This window comes from Alternaria novae-zelandiae (genome assembly GCF_023758075.1).
Source record: "Alternaria novae-zelandiae strain BMP 2774 chromosome Unknown scaffold_1, whole genome shotgun sequence".
Taxonomy (NCBI): Eukaryota; Fungi; Ascomycota; class Dothideomycetes; order Pleosporales; family Pleosporaceae; genus Alternaria; species Alternaria novae-zelandiae.
Genome location: NW_026056961.1, coordinates 1,832,001 through 1,848,650, shown reverse-complemented (window position 1 = coordinate 1,848,650; position 16,650 = coordinate 1,832,001). Strand labels below are relative to the sequence as shown.

Below are 16,650 nucleotides of genomic sequence, written 5' to 3'. Positions count from 1 at the left end.
CACAGTGCCGGTACTCTTGGAATCTCTACGAGTAAGATAGCATACGAGGTGTGGTATTACGAAGGAATCAACATCTTACGCCAATAATTTTGCGCATTTTCAGCCATATCTAATCGACCCCAAAGGAGGGAATGTTAAACCTTACTACCTAACCACACAGCTTCATTCTAAACTCTTGATGGACAGCCCGCGATCTCAGCTTCAAGCGCTGCCATTTGCGCCCTCAGCGCCCTCACCCGCTCGGCCTTCTCAACCGCCTGATCAATCTGAGTGTTCGCAGGCCCACCTCCACTCCTCTTCATCTCCTCCCTCATCATGGGAAACGCCAAAACTTCCTTGATTGAGTAATTGTTCGTCAAGAACATCATGATGCGATCAAGTCCAGGCCCGCACCCAGCCGTGGGCGGCATCCCATACTCCAACGCCTTGATGAATCCCTCATCAATGCCCTGCGCTTCGTCGTCACCTTGAGCCTTCTGCCGCGCTTGCTCTAAGAAGCGCTCGCGCTGCTCGAACGGATCGTTGAGTTCGGAATACAGGTTGCAGATTTCCTGGCCGCAGACAAAGGCTTCAGCGCGTTCTGTGAGGCCAGGGATTGCGCGATGCGTCTTTGCTAGTGGAGACATGAGCTTCGGATGGTGGATGATGTATGTGGGGTTTGTGATGCGCGATTCGATGTAGACGACGACGAGCTTGTCGAGCAGTCGGGCATTCGTATGCGGGGGCGAGCAAGCTATGTCGCGATCGCTCAAGATGCCGAGTAGAAATTGCCGACTTTCTTCAGTGTGAAGTTCAGATAGAGGAGGAAAGCTGACAGCACAGGCAGCTTCAAGAGCTGGAATCATATCGATGCGCTCCCATGGCCCCTCCCAGTTGATCTCGTACTCGTCACCAGTCTGACTCTTGAACCTGGTCACATAAGACCCAGTCACATTCTTCACCAAACCAGAAATCATCTCCTGCGTCAACTGCATCATCACCTCATAATCAGCATCAGCCTGATAGAACTCGCAGCTTGTAAACTCAGGATTGTGAGTCAGATCCATATCTTCATTGCGAAACACACGTCCGATTTCGAACACGCGATCAATGCCACCAACGACTAAGGGCTTGAGATGGAGTTCAGTAGCCGTCCGGAGGTACATGTCTCGCTTGAGATCGTTGTGGTGGGTGATGAAGGGCTTGGCTGCTGCACCGCCGGCTTGCTGGCAGAGGATTGGTGTTACGACTGAGATGTATCCGCGGCTGCGCAAGAACGTGGTGATATAGGCTTCCATTGCGTCCCAGGTACGCAACATGTCGCGACTGCGTCGATTCGTAATGAAATCGAGGGGTCGGTCGCGGTGTCGCGTTTCGGCGTCAGTGAGCGTCTTGGGCAGCATGTGCAGGCTGGGTGCCAGCAAGATGACCTTGTGCGCGAAGAGCGAGAGCTCGCCTACGGGTCGGTTTCGTGGTGCTGTTCGCCCTGGGCGACCGATCACACCGATTTGGTCGCCTCTCGCGAGGTGTTCGTGTTGCTGCTTGTATGCTTCGATGTCATCTCGTTCAGTCACCTGACACACGACCTGTATCTTGTCTTCGCCCACCTGAACTTCATAGAAGCGCAGACGCTCTCCTGCACTACGAATAGTGACGATGCGGCCACGTATGGTGTACTCTACGTCTTCGAGCTGATGGCTAGTCGCGATAGATTCGTGTCGAGCGCGGAAAGCGCCAAGGTCCAGGAGATTGGGGACGAAGGAAGAGTAAATGCCATTCTCACATGGGTTCTGGCGCAGACTCTGTACTAACGTATAGCGGTTCTTGTAGTACTTGTGCGGTGGTAGCGTCTCCTGCTGGTTCGATCTCGTACGTTGCTTGAGCGCCTTCGTGGTGACGTCGTTGGCAGCCATGACGACAAATGTCTATGTCCTCAGAAATTGATTGTTCGTAGGACGAAAAGAAAGTATGGTTAATGGCCGAAGAAGATGATTTGAAGTTGTCTCGTGCTTTCGGACGTGACGATGTTCTTAAATGTTACGAACCGCGAGTCCAGTCATCGCCTGTGAGTCAGATATTACATCCTTCGAGAATGTCCACCTTCAGACACCCTATCAATGGCCGCATCAACCCTCAGGATACGGGGTTGAACATGCACGCACACTTTGTTAACATGATTTCCCCGCAGTTATACTTCTTTGGCTACTGGTGCTGTTAGCTTCTCACCAGAACGAGCGAAGATTAGCTACGTGTATCATTCACCGAGGTATTGTGCAAAAGAGGACTATAGCTCCGTCAAGGTAATGTAATGCTCTGATGTCATATCATTCGTGCAGTATTTCCGTCTTACGACTTGTCCTTCATGGCTCGCAGCGCTCCCATGACATCGATTGGCTGAGTCTTGCCAGTAACCTTCTGGAGTTCGGGATCGTCGACGCGCATGAAGACGTTGTGCTTCTTCTCGTCCCCAATCGTAAACTTACCCTGCGTCTGCTTGTTCTCTTGTGAAAATGTGTCGAGCTTCTTGATGGCATCGTTGTTCAGCACACTCTTGGCAAACTTGACATTGCCCTTCGTGTACTCATGTCCAGGGTAGACCTTTGTATCATCTGGAAGAGCCGCTAGGGTCTCATTCAGAGCCTTGTGCATCTGTTCTGGAGTACCTTCGAAGAATCGCCCGCAACCGCCGATGAACAGTGTGTCTCCGGTAAAAACGGCGCGATCGTTGCCGTCTTCGAAGTAGAAGCATATGCTGTCCTGTGTATGGCATGGTGTGTGGAGCGCTTTGACGTTGATGGAACCGATCTTGAAGGTACTGTTGTGGCCGGGGGTTTCGGAGACCTTGTCGCAATCACGACCGCCAATTACAGGCAAGCCGAATGCCTTGATCTGAGTGGACGGTTAGCTGATGAACTTTCATCCTGCTTGCTTCTTCCTAAACTTACTGTATCCACGTTGCCTCCTGCATGGTCTCCATGGCTATCCGATACGTCAGCGAAGTCGCATTGTGTAGCGCGGTTGCCCTACTGGTGAGTGTTTATGATCTTGGTCAGCTTGAGACCTCCGGTGGTAGTCTGTTCCCGCAACACGGGTAGAACTCTACAGTCGAGTCAGCTAGGCACCTCCTTCCATATGTCTCCGACGTACTCTGGAGGGTTGGCAGGGTCAATGATAACGGCTTCTTTAGTCTTGTCGTCTGAGACTAGGTAGGCATAGTTGTTGCCCGAACCCTCCCCTGATTAGTTAGTTAGAGTGTGTCTGATGGCTTGAGATGCTCCATCAGGGTGCTCGTACACATGGGGATTGATTGGATATGCATGGCGCGTGCTGATGGAGACGATGGCTGCTTGGCGTCAACTTCCGATTCGAGATTGTGGTAGCAATTGCTCGCGCTTACCTTGGTAAAAGTGCGAGAGATTGATGCTAGCGAGTATCGTTTGACGGTTGCAGTAAACACGCTCATGAGGAAGACACCGAACAGAAATTGGCGGAGAGTTGAGGAGGCCATGGAGCTCCGTGAAGGCCGAGGTGATGATGACGTTATCGCTCGTTATCGATAAGACACCGTCACGTGAGAAGCGGCCCACTTCCAAACGCGTCGAGCTGTGCCGGACGCGTTCGCCTCAAAGACGCGATGCATCCTAAATGGCGCGGCATGCGGCACATCTTCTTTATCACAACAAGGGATCAGGCACGACGCGTTTTAACGAGGAGATCTTTTTCTACAGTATCTACCATGGAACTAATGGTACCCATACGCCTGACAAACACCTAAATCAAACCCAGCCACGCCATTTCGATGCTCATGTACAGTCGTAACAATCGTCCAACATCACAACGTCCCAACTACAGCAGCGCCTTCAACCTCTTCTGCAGCTCCGGCTTATCCGGTGATCCTTCACCCCTCAAGCGCTGCTCCTGGGGATCGTGCAATGGATCGCGAGTCACGGTGGCCTTGATCTTCTTGCCAAAGTACTCAATCTCCACGGTCTTCCCTTCACTCACAGTGCTGGGTAGCCATGCGTACGCGACAGGCTTGCGTACCGTGTAGCCGAAAGCGGCGCTGGTAACATAGCCGGCTCTTTGACCTTCCACGAAGACAGGCTCCTTGCCCAGAACCACCGAACGACCGTCGTCGACCGTCAAGCATCGAAGTCGCTTAGACGCTGCCTTCCTCGAAAGCTGCTCCAGCGCAGCCTTGCCAACGTAGTCCGCCTTCTTGTCCATCTGGATCGCGTACGTCACGCCGGCCTCCCAAGGGTTGTGCTCGGAGGTCATGTCGGAACCCGAGGCTCGGATGCCCTTCTCGATTCGCAGTCCGTTGAAGGCAGCGCGGCCAGCAGCGACTAGACCGTGGGGCTTGCCGGACTCCCACAATATGTCCCAAAGTCGCTGGCCATACTCAGGTGTGGTCTGAATCTCCCAACCAAACTCTCCGACGAACGACTTTCGGAACATGGTGACGGGAACTCCAGCTATGCTTGTCTTCTTCACACCCATGTACGGCAAGCCTTTGTTGCTGTAGTCATCGGAGCTCACCGTGCGAATGACGTCGCGTGCGCGGGGACCCCAAAGACCAAGGCAACATGTGCTTCCAGTGATGTCTCGCACCTGAGCCCACTGACCAGACGTGTGCTTGTGTTGACGGCGAGCTTCGCGCGTGAGGTAGGCAAGATCGGTCGCTGTGTTCGCACCTACTTGGAAGAGGTCCTTCTCGATTCTCGAAACGAAAATGTCGCTCAGTACGCCACCATGGCCGTTGACGAGTAGTGTATGGGTGATGGCGCCGGGTTGCTTAGAAACGTCACTGGTCGTCAACCTCTGGAGCAAGTGGACGGCACCAGGACCTGACACCTCGAACCTGTGGAAGGTTGTCATGTCGTACAACGCTACTGCATTCCGTGTCTTCCAGGCCTCCGCCGCGGCAATCGGTGAGTAGAACTTGGACGACCAGGCGTCCCGATCAACAGGCTTCCACTCTTCCGGGAGGGTGTCGACCAAGCCTGCGTTCGCTTCGTACCAGTGTGGACGCTCCCAGCCTCCTACCTCCAAGAAGAAGGCGCCTTGTTCCTGTTGTCGTGCGTAGAATGGGCTGACACGAAGGTTGCGAGGGTTCTCTTTCGGCGCGAGAGGATGGATGATGTCGTAAATTTCAACGAAGTTCTGTTGCGAGGTTTCGCTGACGTATTCCGGGCTCAGCTGGACTTCCTCGAATCGTGTCAACTCACACTCAGCAATGTCGATAGTTGAACGGCCCTCTGTAAGGGTCTCTGCTACAGCCCGAGCCACACCGGCCGAGTGTGTCACCCACACGGCTTCGGCGACCCAGAAGTTGTCGAGATTGGGAGCTTGTCCAACGACGGATCCACCGTCTGGCGTGAAAGAGAAGATACCGTTGAAACCGTCTACGATCTCAGTGTTGCGCAGTACCGGAAGCAGCTCTTTGGTGGCCTTCCAGGCAGGCTCAAAGTCTTCGGGTGTGAAGTCCAAACGAGAAGGCATGTGCTTCTCATCGACATGTTTGGGTGTCACGCCCAAGTCTGAAGCCTTGACGGGCATCGGACGGTGGCCATAGTACCCAATACCAAACTGTTCGCCATGTTCTCGGTAGTATAGGTCTTGGTCCTGGTGTCGTAGGATCGGCAGCTCGGCGTTCATGGCGTTGATCTTCTTGTTGACTTCGCGGTTCTCGAGACCGGGGACAGCTGTAGTCTTCGCGTACTGGTGCCCTAGAGGAAGGAGAGGAACCTTCAGCCCAATCATAGCTCCAATCTCTACGCCCCAGAAGCCAGCACACGATACAACTATATCCGCGGGTACAGAACCGTTGTTGGTCGTCACACCGGTGACACGGCCGTCCGCTTGTTCGATTCCGGTAACGACGGTGTGCTCGAGGTACTTGACGCCGGCGTTGCGCGTGTTTTCGATGAGGATCTGTGTCGCACGAGCTGCTAGCGCTAGGCCATCGCTTGGAATGTGAAGACCACCTAGCACCATGTCCTTGTTAAGGAGAGGGTACCTCTCGAGACATTCATCGGGACTGATCAAGTTTGCCTCGATACCCCATGATTGCGCATATCCGTGTTTGCGCTTGAGCTCCTCCAGTCGTTCTGGAGTCGTCGCAACTTCCAAGCCACCCAATTGGTTGAAGCAGTTTTGTCCGTCTTTCTCGAGCGCTTGCAGCTTCTCGACTGTGTACTTCGCGAGTAAGGTCATCGTTTTGGAGGGATTGGTCTGGAAGACTAGACCGGGCGCATGCGATGTTGAGCCACCGGGCATGCTCAATGGACCCTGCTCAACGACGGTGATGTTGTTCCATCCTCGAGAAACCAGCTCGTCCGCGAGGTTAGTGCCGACAACGCCGGCGCCGATAATGACAACGCGCTGGGAGGTCGCCATTGCAAAAGAGTTGAAAAGTATGGAATTGGACAGATGGTTTCCAAGGCTGTAGGACGAACTCCTCTTAAAGCTGCTTGCACTCGCGATAACGGACCATTTCACCACGCTCTGCCATCATAGGAGCCGAAACTAAGCGCAGCGCAAACTTCAATTGGCAAAATAATTCCCATGGAGTGGCCAACGGCAGCGTGATGCACGGAAGCAGCCCACCGCCCCGCATGCGATACTTACGACATTGGTGGGGAAGATGCCAGTCGTGGATGTAGGGTCCTGATGTCCATTTTGGGATTAGTGATTATGGTGCGGACGCATGGAGGCGAATCGTCTCGGGACTACAATAGCCTGCAACAACCCCGCCTCGCGTGTGCGCAACACCATCCCGTCTTTCTCACGATCTTTACTCCAACTCAAAATTCGTCTCGTCTGATATCAGACCTGGATTCCAGGTAAGTATGCATAGTATGGAGAGCTTAGCATGCTTTTCCCGTCAATCGAACCTAATGCGGCTGTCGTGCCGCAAAGATTCACCGATCTTGCTCGCTACAATATATCATTGTAACAAGGATAAGCGTTGCTTCAACATTGAGGGTGACTTTCCGCCATCAAACCTTGCGCCAACCCATCGCGACCCACAAAGCCGGTGTGAAAGACACTAGGCCTTGAAAGCGTGGCAACAAAAGCCATGCGACAACAACCCTCCCGGACCCAGCCTCGATCCCACGGGGCTTCTGCAGAGCACAAACCCCTTTTAATCGGCAACTGCACAGCACCACGTGCAGAAAGGCTGACCCATCTGGACCATGATGCCGACCCGTGTGGTGTCACCCACATCGCATGCCCTCGATCACTGAGTCGCGCCCTGAGCAGTCTTCGCAATGGACTCACCTTGAAGTTGTCTCTGGTTGCGTTCATCGATGAGTCGATGCTGCGAGACAAACGACAGCTTATATCGCCAAATTACCCCAGACGCCTACAGTGTTAGGGCAGGCCCAACGTAACACCTTGCTGCGCTGTCAGCACCAGCCGGCAAATTCACGACTGCGATTGCCAAAAGCACCCAAACCCTCCCGATTACTCTCCATATCGTCAGGAGGGGTAGTGACACGCGAGCTGCTGCGGCAACCATCCACGAACAAGGGCGTTTCCATCGAGACCAGTGACGCTTTGCTGTCGTATGCGTTGCGCGACTCGTGTGGCGTCATTCGCACTCAATGACAACGCGCTCAACGGTGCGTGTGCTCCGACGTTCGCTCTATACCCTCGATCAGAGTATCATGGGCTATAGTCCAGCAGACGTTATCAGCTGCGGTACTACATCCAAGCCCGACAGCTCATCAAGATAGCATCGCTATCTCGATATCTCGACGATAACAGCTGCGATCAACATCTTCAGTGAAGATTTTCGATAAGAGCGCGATAGCACTTGGATAATGCGACCGTAATAGTCCCGCCAGAACTTGGTGGTCGCAGTCTGATCGCGCCTTGGGCTGGCGTCCGTTGTCCGCATTTGGAAATCAGATCCATTCAAGTCCGTGCCAACATGAGGGGCAATGACGAGAACGGTCTATACGTTCAGTCACCATGATTTTCTCCTGCATTGTATGCACAGTCAATGAAACTACTCTGGGGTAATACGACGCTGCCCAGTCATATGACGCCGTTGAGCTCTAGCACAGCATTCTAGAATGTTGAAATGATCACGATGGCAGAACGTGCGGTAACGGAGAGACGTCAAAAATAGTCAGGTTGTGTGGCGCTTGACGGTCACCTGCAGCCGAATTACGTTCCCACGTCCCACTGGTTATCGCTCCTCGGGCGCGAATGGAAGCCATAACCCCATGGGGACTTAGTTGTTTGTCTTACTTGATAAGAGTGAGGAGTTAAGAACCTCGAGAAGAGGGTATAATAACGCCTGCGACATCCTCAACCTGACGTCCATCATCTCTATCAGACCTTCCCAACACACAATCGTGGTCGCTTCCAATTACCTTTAGCACGCCACTATCCTACAACAAGCATAACATCACATTTCAACACACATTCTTCACAATGGTCGGGTCACTCCTGAGCTACCTTGGCTTTGGCGGCTCAGCCGCCGCCCAGGCTCCACCAGAGAACCAGCCCGTACGGGCCCTCCCCGCCAACTGGTATACCTCTGAAGAGATGTACCAACTCGAGCGACGCGCTATCTTCACCCGAAGGTGGCTCATTCTTACCCACAAGTCGCGACTCGCCAACCCTGGCGACTTCCTTCGCTACAACGTCGCCAACTACGACATCGTCGTCTCCAAGGACCGGTCCGGCGAGATCAACGCTTTCCACAACGTATGCAGACACCGCGCGTATCCCGTAGTCGAGAAGGATGGTGGCAATGCCAAGATCTTCTCCTGCAAGTACCACGGCTGGTCGTATGGCCTCAACGGCAAGCTTGCGAAGGCGCCGGGATACCAAGAGCTCCAGAACTTCGAGAAGGCCAAGAACGGTCTCTTCCCCATTCACACACGCATCGACCGCAACGGCTTTGTCTGGATCAACATGGATGCGAAGAAGGAGCCCGAGGTATCATGGGAGTCACAGTTCGACCACGTCGACGAACAGGCGCGCTTCGGTCAGTTCAACTTTGACGACTACGAGTTTGACCACACCTGGAACCTCGACGGTCCATTCAACTGGAAGATTCTCGCCGACAACTTCAACGAGTGCTACCACTGCAAGAGCACACACCCCGATCTCACAACAGGTTTGATCGACCTCGAGAGCTACGACGTCTACTGCTCGGCCGACCACATCCAGCACGACCCCAAGACCCCTCAAGACCGCAAGGACCTCGGCCAAGAAATCTGCTCCACGTACTGCTTCCCCAACGCCTCCTTCACCGTCACAAAACACTTCCTCTTCATGCAGAAGTTCATGCCCAAGTCACCTACCGAGTCAGTCATGTACTACGAGGTCTGGCGCAACAAGCACTCGAACGACGAGGACTTCAACCTTATTAGCGACACCTACAAGCGCGTCATGGGCGAGGACAAGGTTCTATGTGAGCGTGCGCAGAAGAACATCGAGGCTGGCATCTTTGTCAACGGTGAGCTGCACCCACACATGGAGAAGGGCCCCCTCTTCTTCCAGAAGCGATGTCGCGAGATCGTCATGGAGCACGGCGCGAAGGAGAAGAAGGCCGGTCAGAAGATCTGGCCTGCTAAGCAGCAACTCGAGCCCACTGGTGCCTCGGCCATCAGCAAAGAGATGGAGGACTTCTGCGAGGGTCTTGCTTGCGGCAACGACAACGAGAAGAGCGACCTTGCTTGGTAAGCAAAGTCTTGACTATCACGATTCACGATGCATGGCCTTGGTGTTTGGGTGTTATGAGTACTTGAGGCTTTGAACTCGTACTTTGGGGTTTGTTGTTTGACAGCATTCTTTGTAATGTCTCTTAGCGATGATTTTCATAGCGCATTTATTCCCTCCCTTTCTCTATACAGAATCCATCTTTATGCCTTTGCAACACACCGTCTTTGGCTCTTTTTGGTGACACGCATTTGCGGGTATGGCTTTGACCCTGTCTGCCTCTTCCTTTAGCATGACGTATCAGTATCTCTATCCATCCTCTTCCCCACATGAACGCACTCGCGCGTCGCATACCAGATCTGCATCGCCGTTAACGGACGTTTGATATCGCACGGTGTTTCGGTCCTATTTGGGAAAGATTGTGCGTCGACCAATCGGATGCATTGGTGCTACATGAGATAGCCGCTTGGGCTGCGAACAATGCGATAACAATGATGGTTCAGATGAGATGATGATGGCGCATGAGGAAGTTGAGTGATTAGTATGGTGACGGTTCTTTGACTAAAGATGAAGGCACCGATATTCTATGACGAGAGCTCCATTTCACGGGACGGAGTCAACCACTACGATGCACCCATCTCTGTGGAGCTCTTCCCGGCGTCACACAATTACATGTGGTCATTATGGAGAAATGATGAGATATCACCATCGTCTTGGTCGTATTACGCTAAATGCCATGTGTGCGATCGCAAGCATGGCGAAAGTCACGTTATGCGATGACGTAATCAGTGAGCAAAACACACCCTGATGGCGCGGGGGCGTGCTTGACGTGGCTTGCATGTATGTAGAGCCTTATCACGACGAAGACTTGACATCTCAGCGAAGCACCACGATCGAAGTATCCGCATCAGCCAAGTCTGGTACCATGTCCGGAGCGAAGCACATCGTTTTCGATATAGTTGGCACGCTTGTGTCGCACGAGCATTTCTATGCCGTCATTGACGAACGCCTGGGCCCCAAACTTCAGGCCAACAACATCTCCGCACGTCTCCTTGGTTTCGCTTGGTTAGAAAGTGCGGAGCGTGAGTACACCTACCTCTCGATTTCGGGCTCCTACGTACCTTTCGCGAAGGTCTTCGAATCCATCTTCTTCCGCATCCTGCATTTTGCTGGCGTAGCAGAGCCGCGCAGCGTAGCGACCGAGGAAGATGTAAAGTATTTCATACAAAAGTATAGGAAGTGTGAAGTCCGACCGGGCGCAAAGGAATGTGTGGACATAATGAAGAAGGCTGGCTGGACAGTCTGGGCGTTCACTAGTGGAGATCGTCCAAGAGTTATGGGCTACTTCGAAAGAGGCAACATTGACATCAACAACGAGCATATTGTGACGTGTGACGACGTTGGTGCGGGAAAACCGGATCTCAAGGCGTATGAGAAGCTGAAAGAAAAGATTGGTGTTGACAGCAAAGCTGGTGATCTTTGGTTTGCGGCTGCACACGGTTGGGATGTAAGCGCAGCGGGCAGGGCAGGGTTCAAGACAGCGTATTGCCTTGTGTTGGAAAAGGAGGCATTAGACGATGTGTTTGGCAAGATGGACGTTGTTGCTGCAACTTTGCCCGAACTTGCAGAAAAGGTGACTTCACAGTAAGAAGTAATGATAGCCGACGATATGTTGCATTTGTGTATGAATCTCTCAATTAACACGATGGAGCTGTCTAGTGCGGCTTCTGCGCGCGCGACCTACCGGCCACGCTTGATGTCGTCGGCAATCTTCTCTGCCAACGCGTATATCGTACTCTGGTGGAAAGTCAGTGATGCACGAATGAGGTGGAATAAGATGACATACCTGTGGGTGCCCGGGAGGCAATAGTGCGAATGAACTAGCATCGACAACCCTCAAACCGGTCACACCAATAACCTTCGCCTTGCTATCCACGACTGCATCTGGATCGTCAATCTTTCCCATCTTGCACGTGCAAGAAGCGTGCCACACAGTCATCAACTGCTATCGTTAGTACCTGCAGGTTCGGTAGACTTGGCAGACTTACAGTGTCGCGAACGGTGTTGAGGATTTGCTCATCGGTCTCCACCTTAGGTCCAGGGAAGTATTCTTTCGTATCCGCAAGACCAGCCTTCATGGCGTCTGTAGCAAAGGCTTGACGCATGCGCTTGTAGGCTGCAACTGCGAGGGCTTGATCAGTGGGGTCAGTCAACCAGCCCGGGTCGATCGAAGGAAGCTGAGCTGTGCTAGAGCTTGTGATAGTCACTGAACCACGGGAGAGGGGCGCAACAAGAGCGCCGAGAATGGACGCGTATTGGTAGCCGTCCTTGGGCTGACTTGCGAAGAGATTGGAGAAATCACCAATATAGCCGGGTGCAGAGAGGTATTCGATCTCGGGCCAGGAAGCAGGGAACTGGTCCAGTGCTGCGGCAGCTTCTGAAGAGACAAGGTTTCGAGGAGCCTTTTCCCAGGCTAGGAAGTCGCAGACGGGGTTGGTGAGGGGACCCTTCTTGAGCAGGCCATAATCGAATGCAAATTGAGCGCCGACATAAAGAAGATCATTGGCGAGTTTCGTGAGCGTCTGGACTTTATAGCGGTAGGTTGGACCGAAGAAAATGTGATCTTGCATATTCTGACCAACACCCCGGCGGTCAGCAAGGACGGGAATGTTGAACTTCTTGAGCTGTGCAGCAGGCCCAACTCCAGAGACCATAAGCAGCTGAGGAGAATGGAAAGCACCGGCCGAAAGGATCACTTCACGCTTTGCGGTAAGGACGATTCCAAGGGGTAACTGGACACCAGTGGCACGCTTCTCGCTATTGAAGATGATCTTCTCGGCGCGAGTCAGTGTGTACACTTTGAGGTTAGGACGACTCTTCGCAGCCTCGAGAAAGGTTGTTTGGCTCGACGCGCGCTTCTGGGTGCCGGGCGTGATCGTCGAGCTACAGTACTGAGCTCCCATGAGTTCTCCAGAGTTGAAGTCAGGCCTAGTCTGGATTCCAATGCCGTTCATACCTCCTTCCATGTAGCTTGAGAAAGGTCCAGCGTAGTTCGCGTAGGAGACATCCAGAGGCCCGCCGCTGGCATCGAAGGCACTCGCGACGTATTCGGCCGAGCCATTGCTTGCACGAAGCTTGGTGTTGGGTGGTGTAAACTTGACGGACTTCTTGAAATACGGCATCAGGTTGTCGAAAGTGTACGAGTCGTCTCCGACTTCGTCTGCCCAGCGTTGGTACGAGCCGCGATCGCCCCGCTGGTAGATCATGAAGTTTCGAGCCGAGCTTCCACCCAGGCACTTTCCTCGCGCGTACTTGATTCGTCTACCATTCGCGCCGGCTTGAGGGGCGGTAATGAAGTTCCAGTCCACGAGAAGGTTCTGATCTAATGGGCTGGAGCCCGACCACAGAACATCTCCAGCTGGAGTCGACGACAAAAGCGGATTCGCGATCTGATAGAGAGCACCGGCCTCAATGACAGCGACCTTCATGGTGCTGTCTTCAGACAACCGATTCGCAAGTGTAAGGCCCGCGGTACCACCCTTTACTACGTGTTAGCGCAACCAATTCTTTACAGGCTGGCGCAAGCTGGAATAGCCACAACTTACACCGATAATAACATAATCGAATTCAGCATTCTGTCTCTTCTCGTGGTCTGCAACTGGTACAGCAGAGACCAGAGAAATTAACAAAGTAACGAGTGAAAATGAAGTGCGCATGATGACGGGGGCTGGAAGATCAAGAAGACGCAGTGTCCTGATGATACCATATTAAACCTGGCGATCATCTTTACTATATACGCGCTTTCGCTCCTTCCAAGTCCTGGGCAATGCTAGTGAGGTCCGAATGTAGGACTGAACCACAAACTATGACTTTTCCGCGATCTTGGAAACCACGTTAAGTTGGAGCAGTCGCAAACTACAACACCCCCAGACCTGGTCTGGAGAGCATGGCACGATAAAAGGCTGAGCTCAATTAGGTCTAGAGTAAGGGTACCTAGCTACTTTGAACGGAAGATCACCCGACAAGCTTTTTAACCCAGGCTGCTCGCTCGGCTGCGTCTGCCTACGAAACATTGGCTTCTATTATACGGACACTCAGCGAGCGTGAGATGCTTTTCAGGTGGTCGAAGCTCGAAGCCACAAATTATACTTTATTTGGAGGCTTCAGATGTCCCGAAGAGCCGAGGCCAAATTGGCAAGCTTCCCTATGATTACTTGGGTGTGAGTGCGTATCGAGCCCCTATCCCTGGAGACAGCCGTTTGGAGCCGAATTTAAGTACCGCCTGCGTGCGCTATAGAATCCGTGCCGTCTTTTGGTCTCTGGGCCTGAGCGCTAATGGACGTTTGAGCTGGAACTTTAGCCGAGTTTTTGTTTTAAGTATTGGAGGCTTGATGACGATGTACGCATCTGTACCTTGTGATCTCATGAACGCTGACTTGGCAGAGCGATGCGATGCTTCCTTGAGCATAGGCTTTGGCGAACATTCTACTCCGATACAAAATGTCGTGGTCGACCATGACGAGATCTTTCCGAAGAAGTGCACGCACGGAACATCAAAACCGGGCCAACAACGTTGTATGCCTGTAGAGCCTTTTCCCCGAATTTCATCTTGTGCTGAGGAGCGGGCTGTTGTTCTGCCCTCTCCCCAATGCTTCGCGCGTCGCGTTACCAGAATACTTTTGAGATCTAGACAACACCAAGCCCCGGGGCCGCTTGGAAAACGGGTTGCGCGAAAGACCTACTAGTACGACGTCTGTGCGCACCATCATCATGGAACACCCCCACTAGCGATTAGGAAACCAGTTTGGATAGCTGCGTAGGACAGCTGGAGGATTCACAATCCCTCCCATTAAATTCGGTACTACCACACACCCTCAGCCTCTTGCTGCCAACTCCCATCGTTGGAATACGGATATGCGCAAACTTTCATCCATCACAGGCCCAACTTGAGGCACGTTCAAGATGCATGCTCAACAGCACCCTTCACCCGATACTCAAGCACTATTGCGCGGGGTGAATCGTAGCTGAAGAGCCGGAAGCGTTACGGTGAATGTGTCCATTATCTCCTTCTCAAATGCCTCTCCATTCTCTCCAGGCGCGAAGGAGACGTCGAAATTCTGCGCGATCATCGAAAGCGAGATACGTAAGCTCATTTGGGCCAGGTTCTTGCCGGGGCAGCTGTATGCGCCTACGGGAATGTTAGCTGCTGACTGCGAGTCTAGAACGACGACCGTATGAAGGACTTACCCAGAGAGAAAGGCAGGTATGGAGCCTGATCAGTCTCCATCTCTAGCCTCTTTTCACCAAAGCGCTCTGGGACGAAGTCTTCAGCCTGCTGCCACCATCGAGGGTCTCTTTGGATGAGCGAGACTGGAATCACGACGTTCGTGTTGCCGGGAATGTACGTGTCGTCGATTTGGATGCCCTTTGCTGGTGTTTCGCGCGCTCCACCGGTCAAGAGGGCGGGACGAAGTCGCAGTGTCTCGCTGAGGAAATCATCCAGATAAGAGATCGACTTGACCTTTTCGTACGACCACTGGCTGTATCCGTCCGGCATTGCTTGGTCGAGGAATTGCTGGAGCCTTTTCTGCTTGTCGGGGCATTTGGCGAGGTAGTAAAGGGCTCCTGCGAGCGTGGTGGCTGTAGTTTCACTACATCCCGTCAGTAGTGTCTTTGGGTTGCTACATCAGAATTGCCTACCTTCCGGCAATGATCATCACTCTCGAATCGTCCTCCAAGGCTTCTGGGCTTGGCGAGGCGGAGACGTCGTTCTCTTTGACAGCCTTGAGTAACCAGGATACGACGTCTTGCGGATACTTCTCGCCGTCCCAGGTCTATATTTCGTTAATTATCTGTCACCGGTAGTACGATCACAACACATACCTTGTGCTTTTCGCGAATCTGGCCTGCGCAGAAGGAGAAGAAGTCCGAATAGCCCGCCGCCGCTCCAGGAATAGAGCCCAGAACGTTCAAGAGCCACGGAACCGTGCTCATAATTCCCAGCATGGTCATGTGGGCATGCACTCCCTTGATAGCAGGGTGCTCGACACCGCTCGTAAGATTGTTAAAGTCTTTGCCGAAGCCGACCTCACCCATGACGTCGAAGCTGAAGAACATTGACCAGGTGGACACATCCATTGACGTTGCTCCTTTGGTTGCCAGTTGGGACTTGAACAAGTCCGCCTTTGCCTTGATGCGTGGTTCGTAGGTGTTGAGCGCTTTGTAAAGTTAGAGGTACTCGTGTAGCTCGTGAGCCTATACACACCTTTGATGGAAAACCCGCGATCCCATGCACGGCGACGAAGGCGGTGGCCGTTGAAGTCACGCGTCATGTGGATGGAACATTTCTTTGGGTCGTTCCCGGTTTGGCCGTACCATGTTGACTTCAAACATTCCGAGTTGGGCCCATAAAGAATCGGAACAGCTGACTTGCGTAGAACACTGATCTCTCGGGGACCTTTGAAGACTATTAACATCTGCTCGTGCAAAGCCTCAGTTGGGTGTTCGCTCACCTGTGCGCACGAAGTCACCGTACTGGTCGTGCATCTTTTCCAGCTCTCTGAAGTATTTGACATCCTTCGCCGCGAGACTTGCAGCGTGGAACTTGGAGACTTTTGCTGCGAACGGCCCTGGGAATTTTCGACACCGGTGGAAGAATACTCGGTACATGGCAATGCTGGCGAGCAGTCCGGTACTGAAACTGGTCGCAAAGAGTAAAGCTTTGCCCAACCCAAAGACGTAGAACATCCCGAAGAAGCTCAAAATGAAAGCTGCCATGAAGTGGAACATGACCAGCTCAAACTCGAATGGTCGAATTGAGAAGTGGAAAACGATGCCACACAGAACAGCAGCTGCGACACCTTGCGACACGCTGCGCTGAGCGGCATCTCGAAAGAGTTCCATCGTCATCGTGGAAGCTCCGATAGTTTAGCAGAGCTCTCCAGTGGGATTCAAGATGTCGAGGAAACGGGCAGGGCTTCGGCTCGG

General features: G+C 52.9%; 7 protein-coding genes across 7 annotated transcripts; 2 read left to right on the top strand and 5 right to left on the bottom strand.

The window, feature by feature from the left end:
• Nucleotides 1-167: 167 nt before the first annotated feature.
• Nucleotides 168-1,892, bottom strand: J4E88_000587 (uncharacterized protein; the record flags this gene model as incomplete). Its single annotated transcript, XM_049394261.1, has 1 exon — nucleotides 168-1,892. The coding sequence occupies one exon, from the start codon at nucleotides 1,890-1,892 to the stop codon at nucleotides 168-170; it is 1,725 nt and encodes a 574-aa protein (XP_049260090.1).
• Nucleotides 1,893-2,325: 433 nt separating this feature from the next.
• Nucleotides 2,326-3,298, bottom strand: J4E88_000586 (uncharacterized protein; the record flags this gene model as incomplete). Its single annotated transcript, XM_049394260.1, has 5 exons — nucleotides 2,326-2,868; nucleotides 2,925-2,958; nucleotides 3,007-3,078; nucleotides 3,127-3,214; nucleotides 3,274-3,298. The coding sequence occupies 5 exons, from the start codon at nucleotides 3,296-3,298 to the stop codon at nucleotides 2,326-2,328; spliced, it is 762 nt and encodes a 253-aa protein (XP_049260089.1).
• A 527-nt stretch (nucleotides 3,299-3,825) lies between these two features.
• On the bottom strand, nucleotides 3,826-6,378 carry J4E88_000585 (uncharacterized protein; the record flags this gene model as incomplete). Its single annotated transcript, XM_049394259.1, has 1 exon — nucleotides 3,826-6,378. One exon carries the CDS (start codon nucleotides 6,376-6,378, stop codon nucleotides 3,826-3,828), a length of 2,553 nt encoding a protein of 850 aa, XP_049260088.1.
• A 2,049-nt stretch (nucleotides 6,379-8,427) lies between these two features.
• On the top strand, nucleotides 8,428-9,687 carry J4E88_000584 (uncharacterized protein; the record flags this gene model as incomplete). Its single annotated transcript, XM_049394258.1, has 1 exon — nucleotides 8,428-9,687. One exon carries the CDS (start codon nucleotides 8,428-8,430, stop codon nucleotides 9,685-9,687), a length of 1,260 nt encoding a protein of 419 aa, XP_049260087.1.
• A 901-nt stretch (nucleotides 9,688-10,588) lies between these two features.
• Nucleotides 10,589-11,311, top strand: J4E88_000583 (uncharacterized protein; the record flags this gene model as incomplete). Its single annotated transcript, XM_049394257.1, has 1 exon — nucleotides 10,589-11,311. The coding sequence occupies one exon, from the start codon at nucleotides 10,589-10,591 to the stop codon at nucleotides 11,309-11,311; it is 723 nt and encodes a 240-aa protein (XP_049260086.1).
• A 92-nt stretch (nucleotides 11,312-11,403) lies between these two features.
• Nucleotides 11,404-13,379, bottom strand: J4E88_000582 (uncharacterized protein; the record flags this gene model as incomplete). Its single annotated transcript, XM_049394256.1, has 4 exons — nucleotides 11,404-11,460; nucleotides 11,510-11,629; nucleotides 11,712-13,202; nucleotides 13,269-13,379. The coding sequence occupies 4 exons, from the start codon at nucleotides 13,377-13,379 to the stop codon at nucleotides 11,404-11,406; spliced, it is 1,779 nt and encodes a 592-aa protein (XP_049260085.1).
• Nucleotides 13,380-14,657: 1,278 nt separating this feature from the next.
• Nucleotides 14,658-16,566, bottom strand: J4E88_000581 (uncharacterized protein; the record flags this gene model as incomplete). Its single annotated transcript, XM_049394255.1, has 6 exons — nucleotides 14,658-14,851; nucleotides 14,911-15,314; nucleotides 15,364-15,497; nucleotides 15,547-15,881; nucleotides 15,929-16,120; nucleotides 16,176-16,566. 6 exons carry the CDS (start codon nucleotides 16,564-16,566, stop codon nucleotides 14,658-14,660), a joined length of 1,650 nt encoding a protein of 549 aa, XP_049260084.1.
• Between the last annotated feature and the right edge of the window lie 84 nt (nucleotides 16,567-16,650).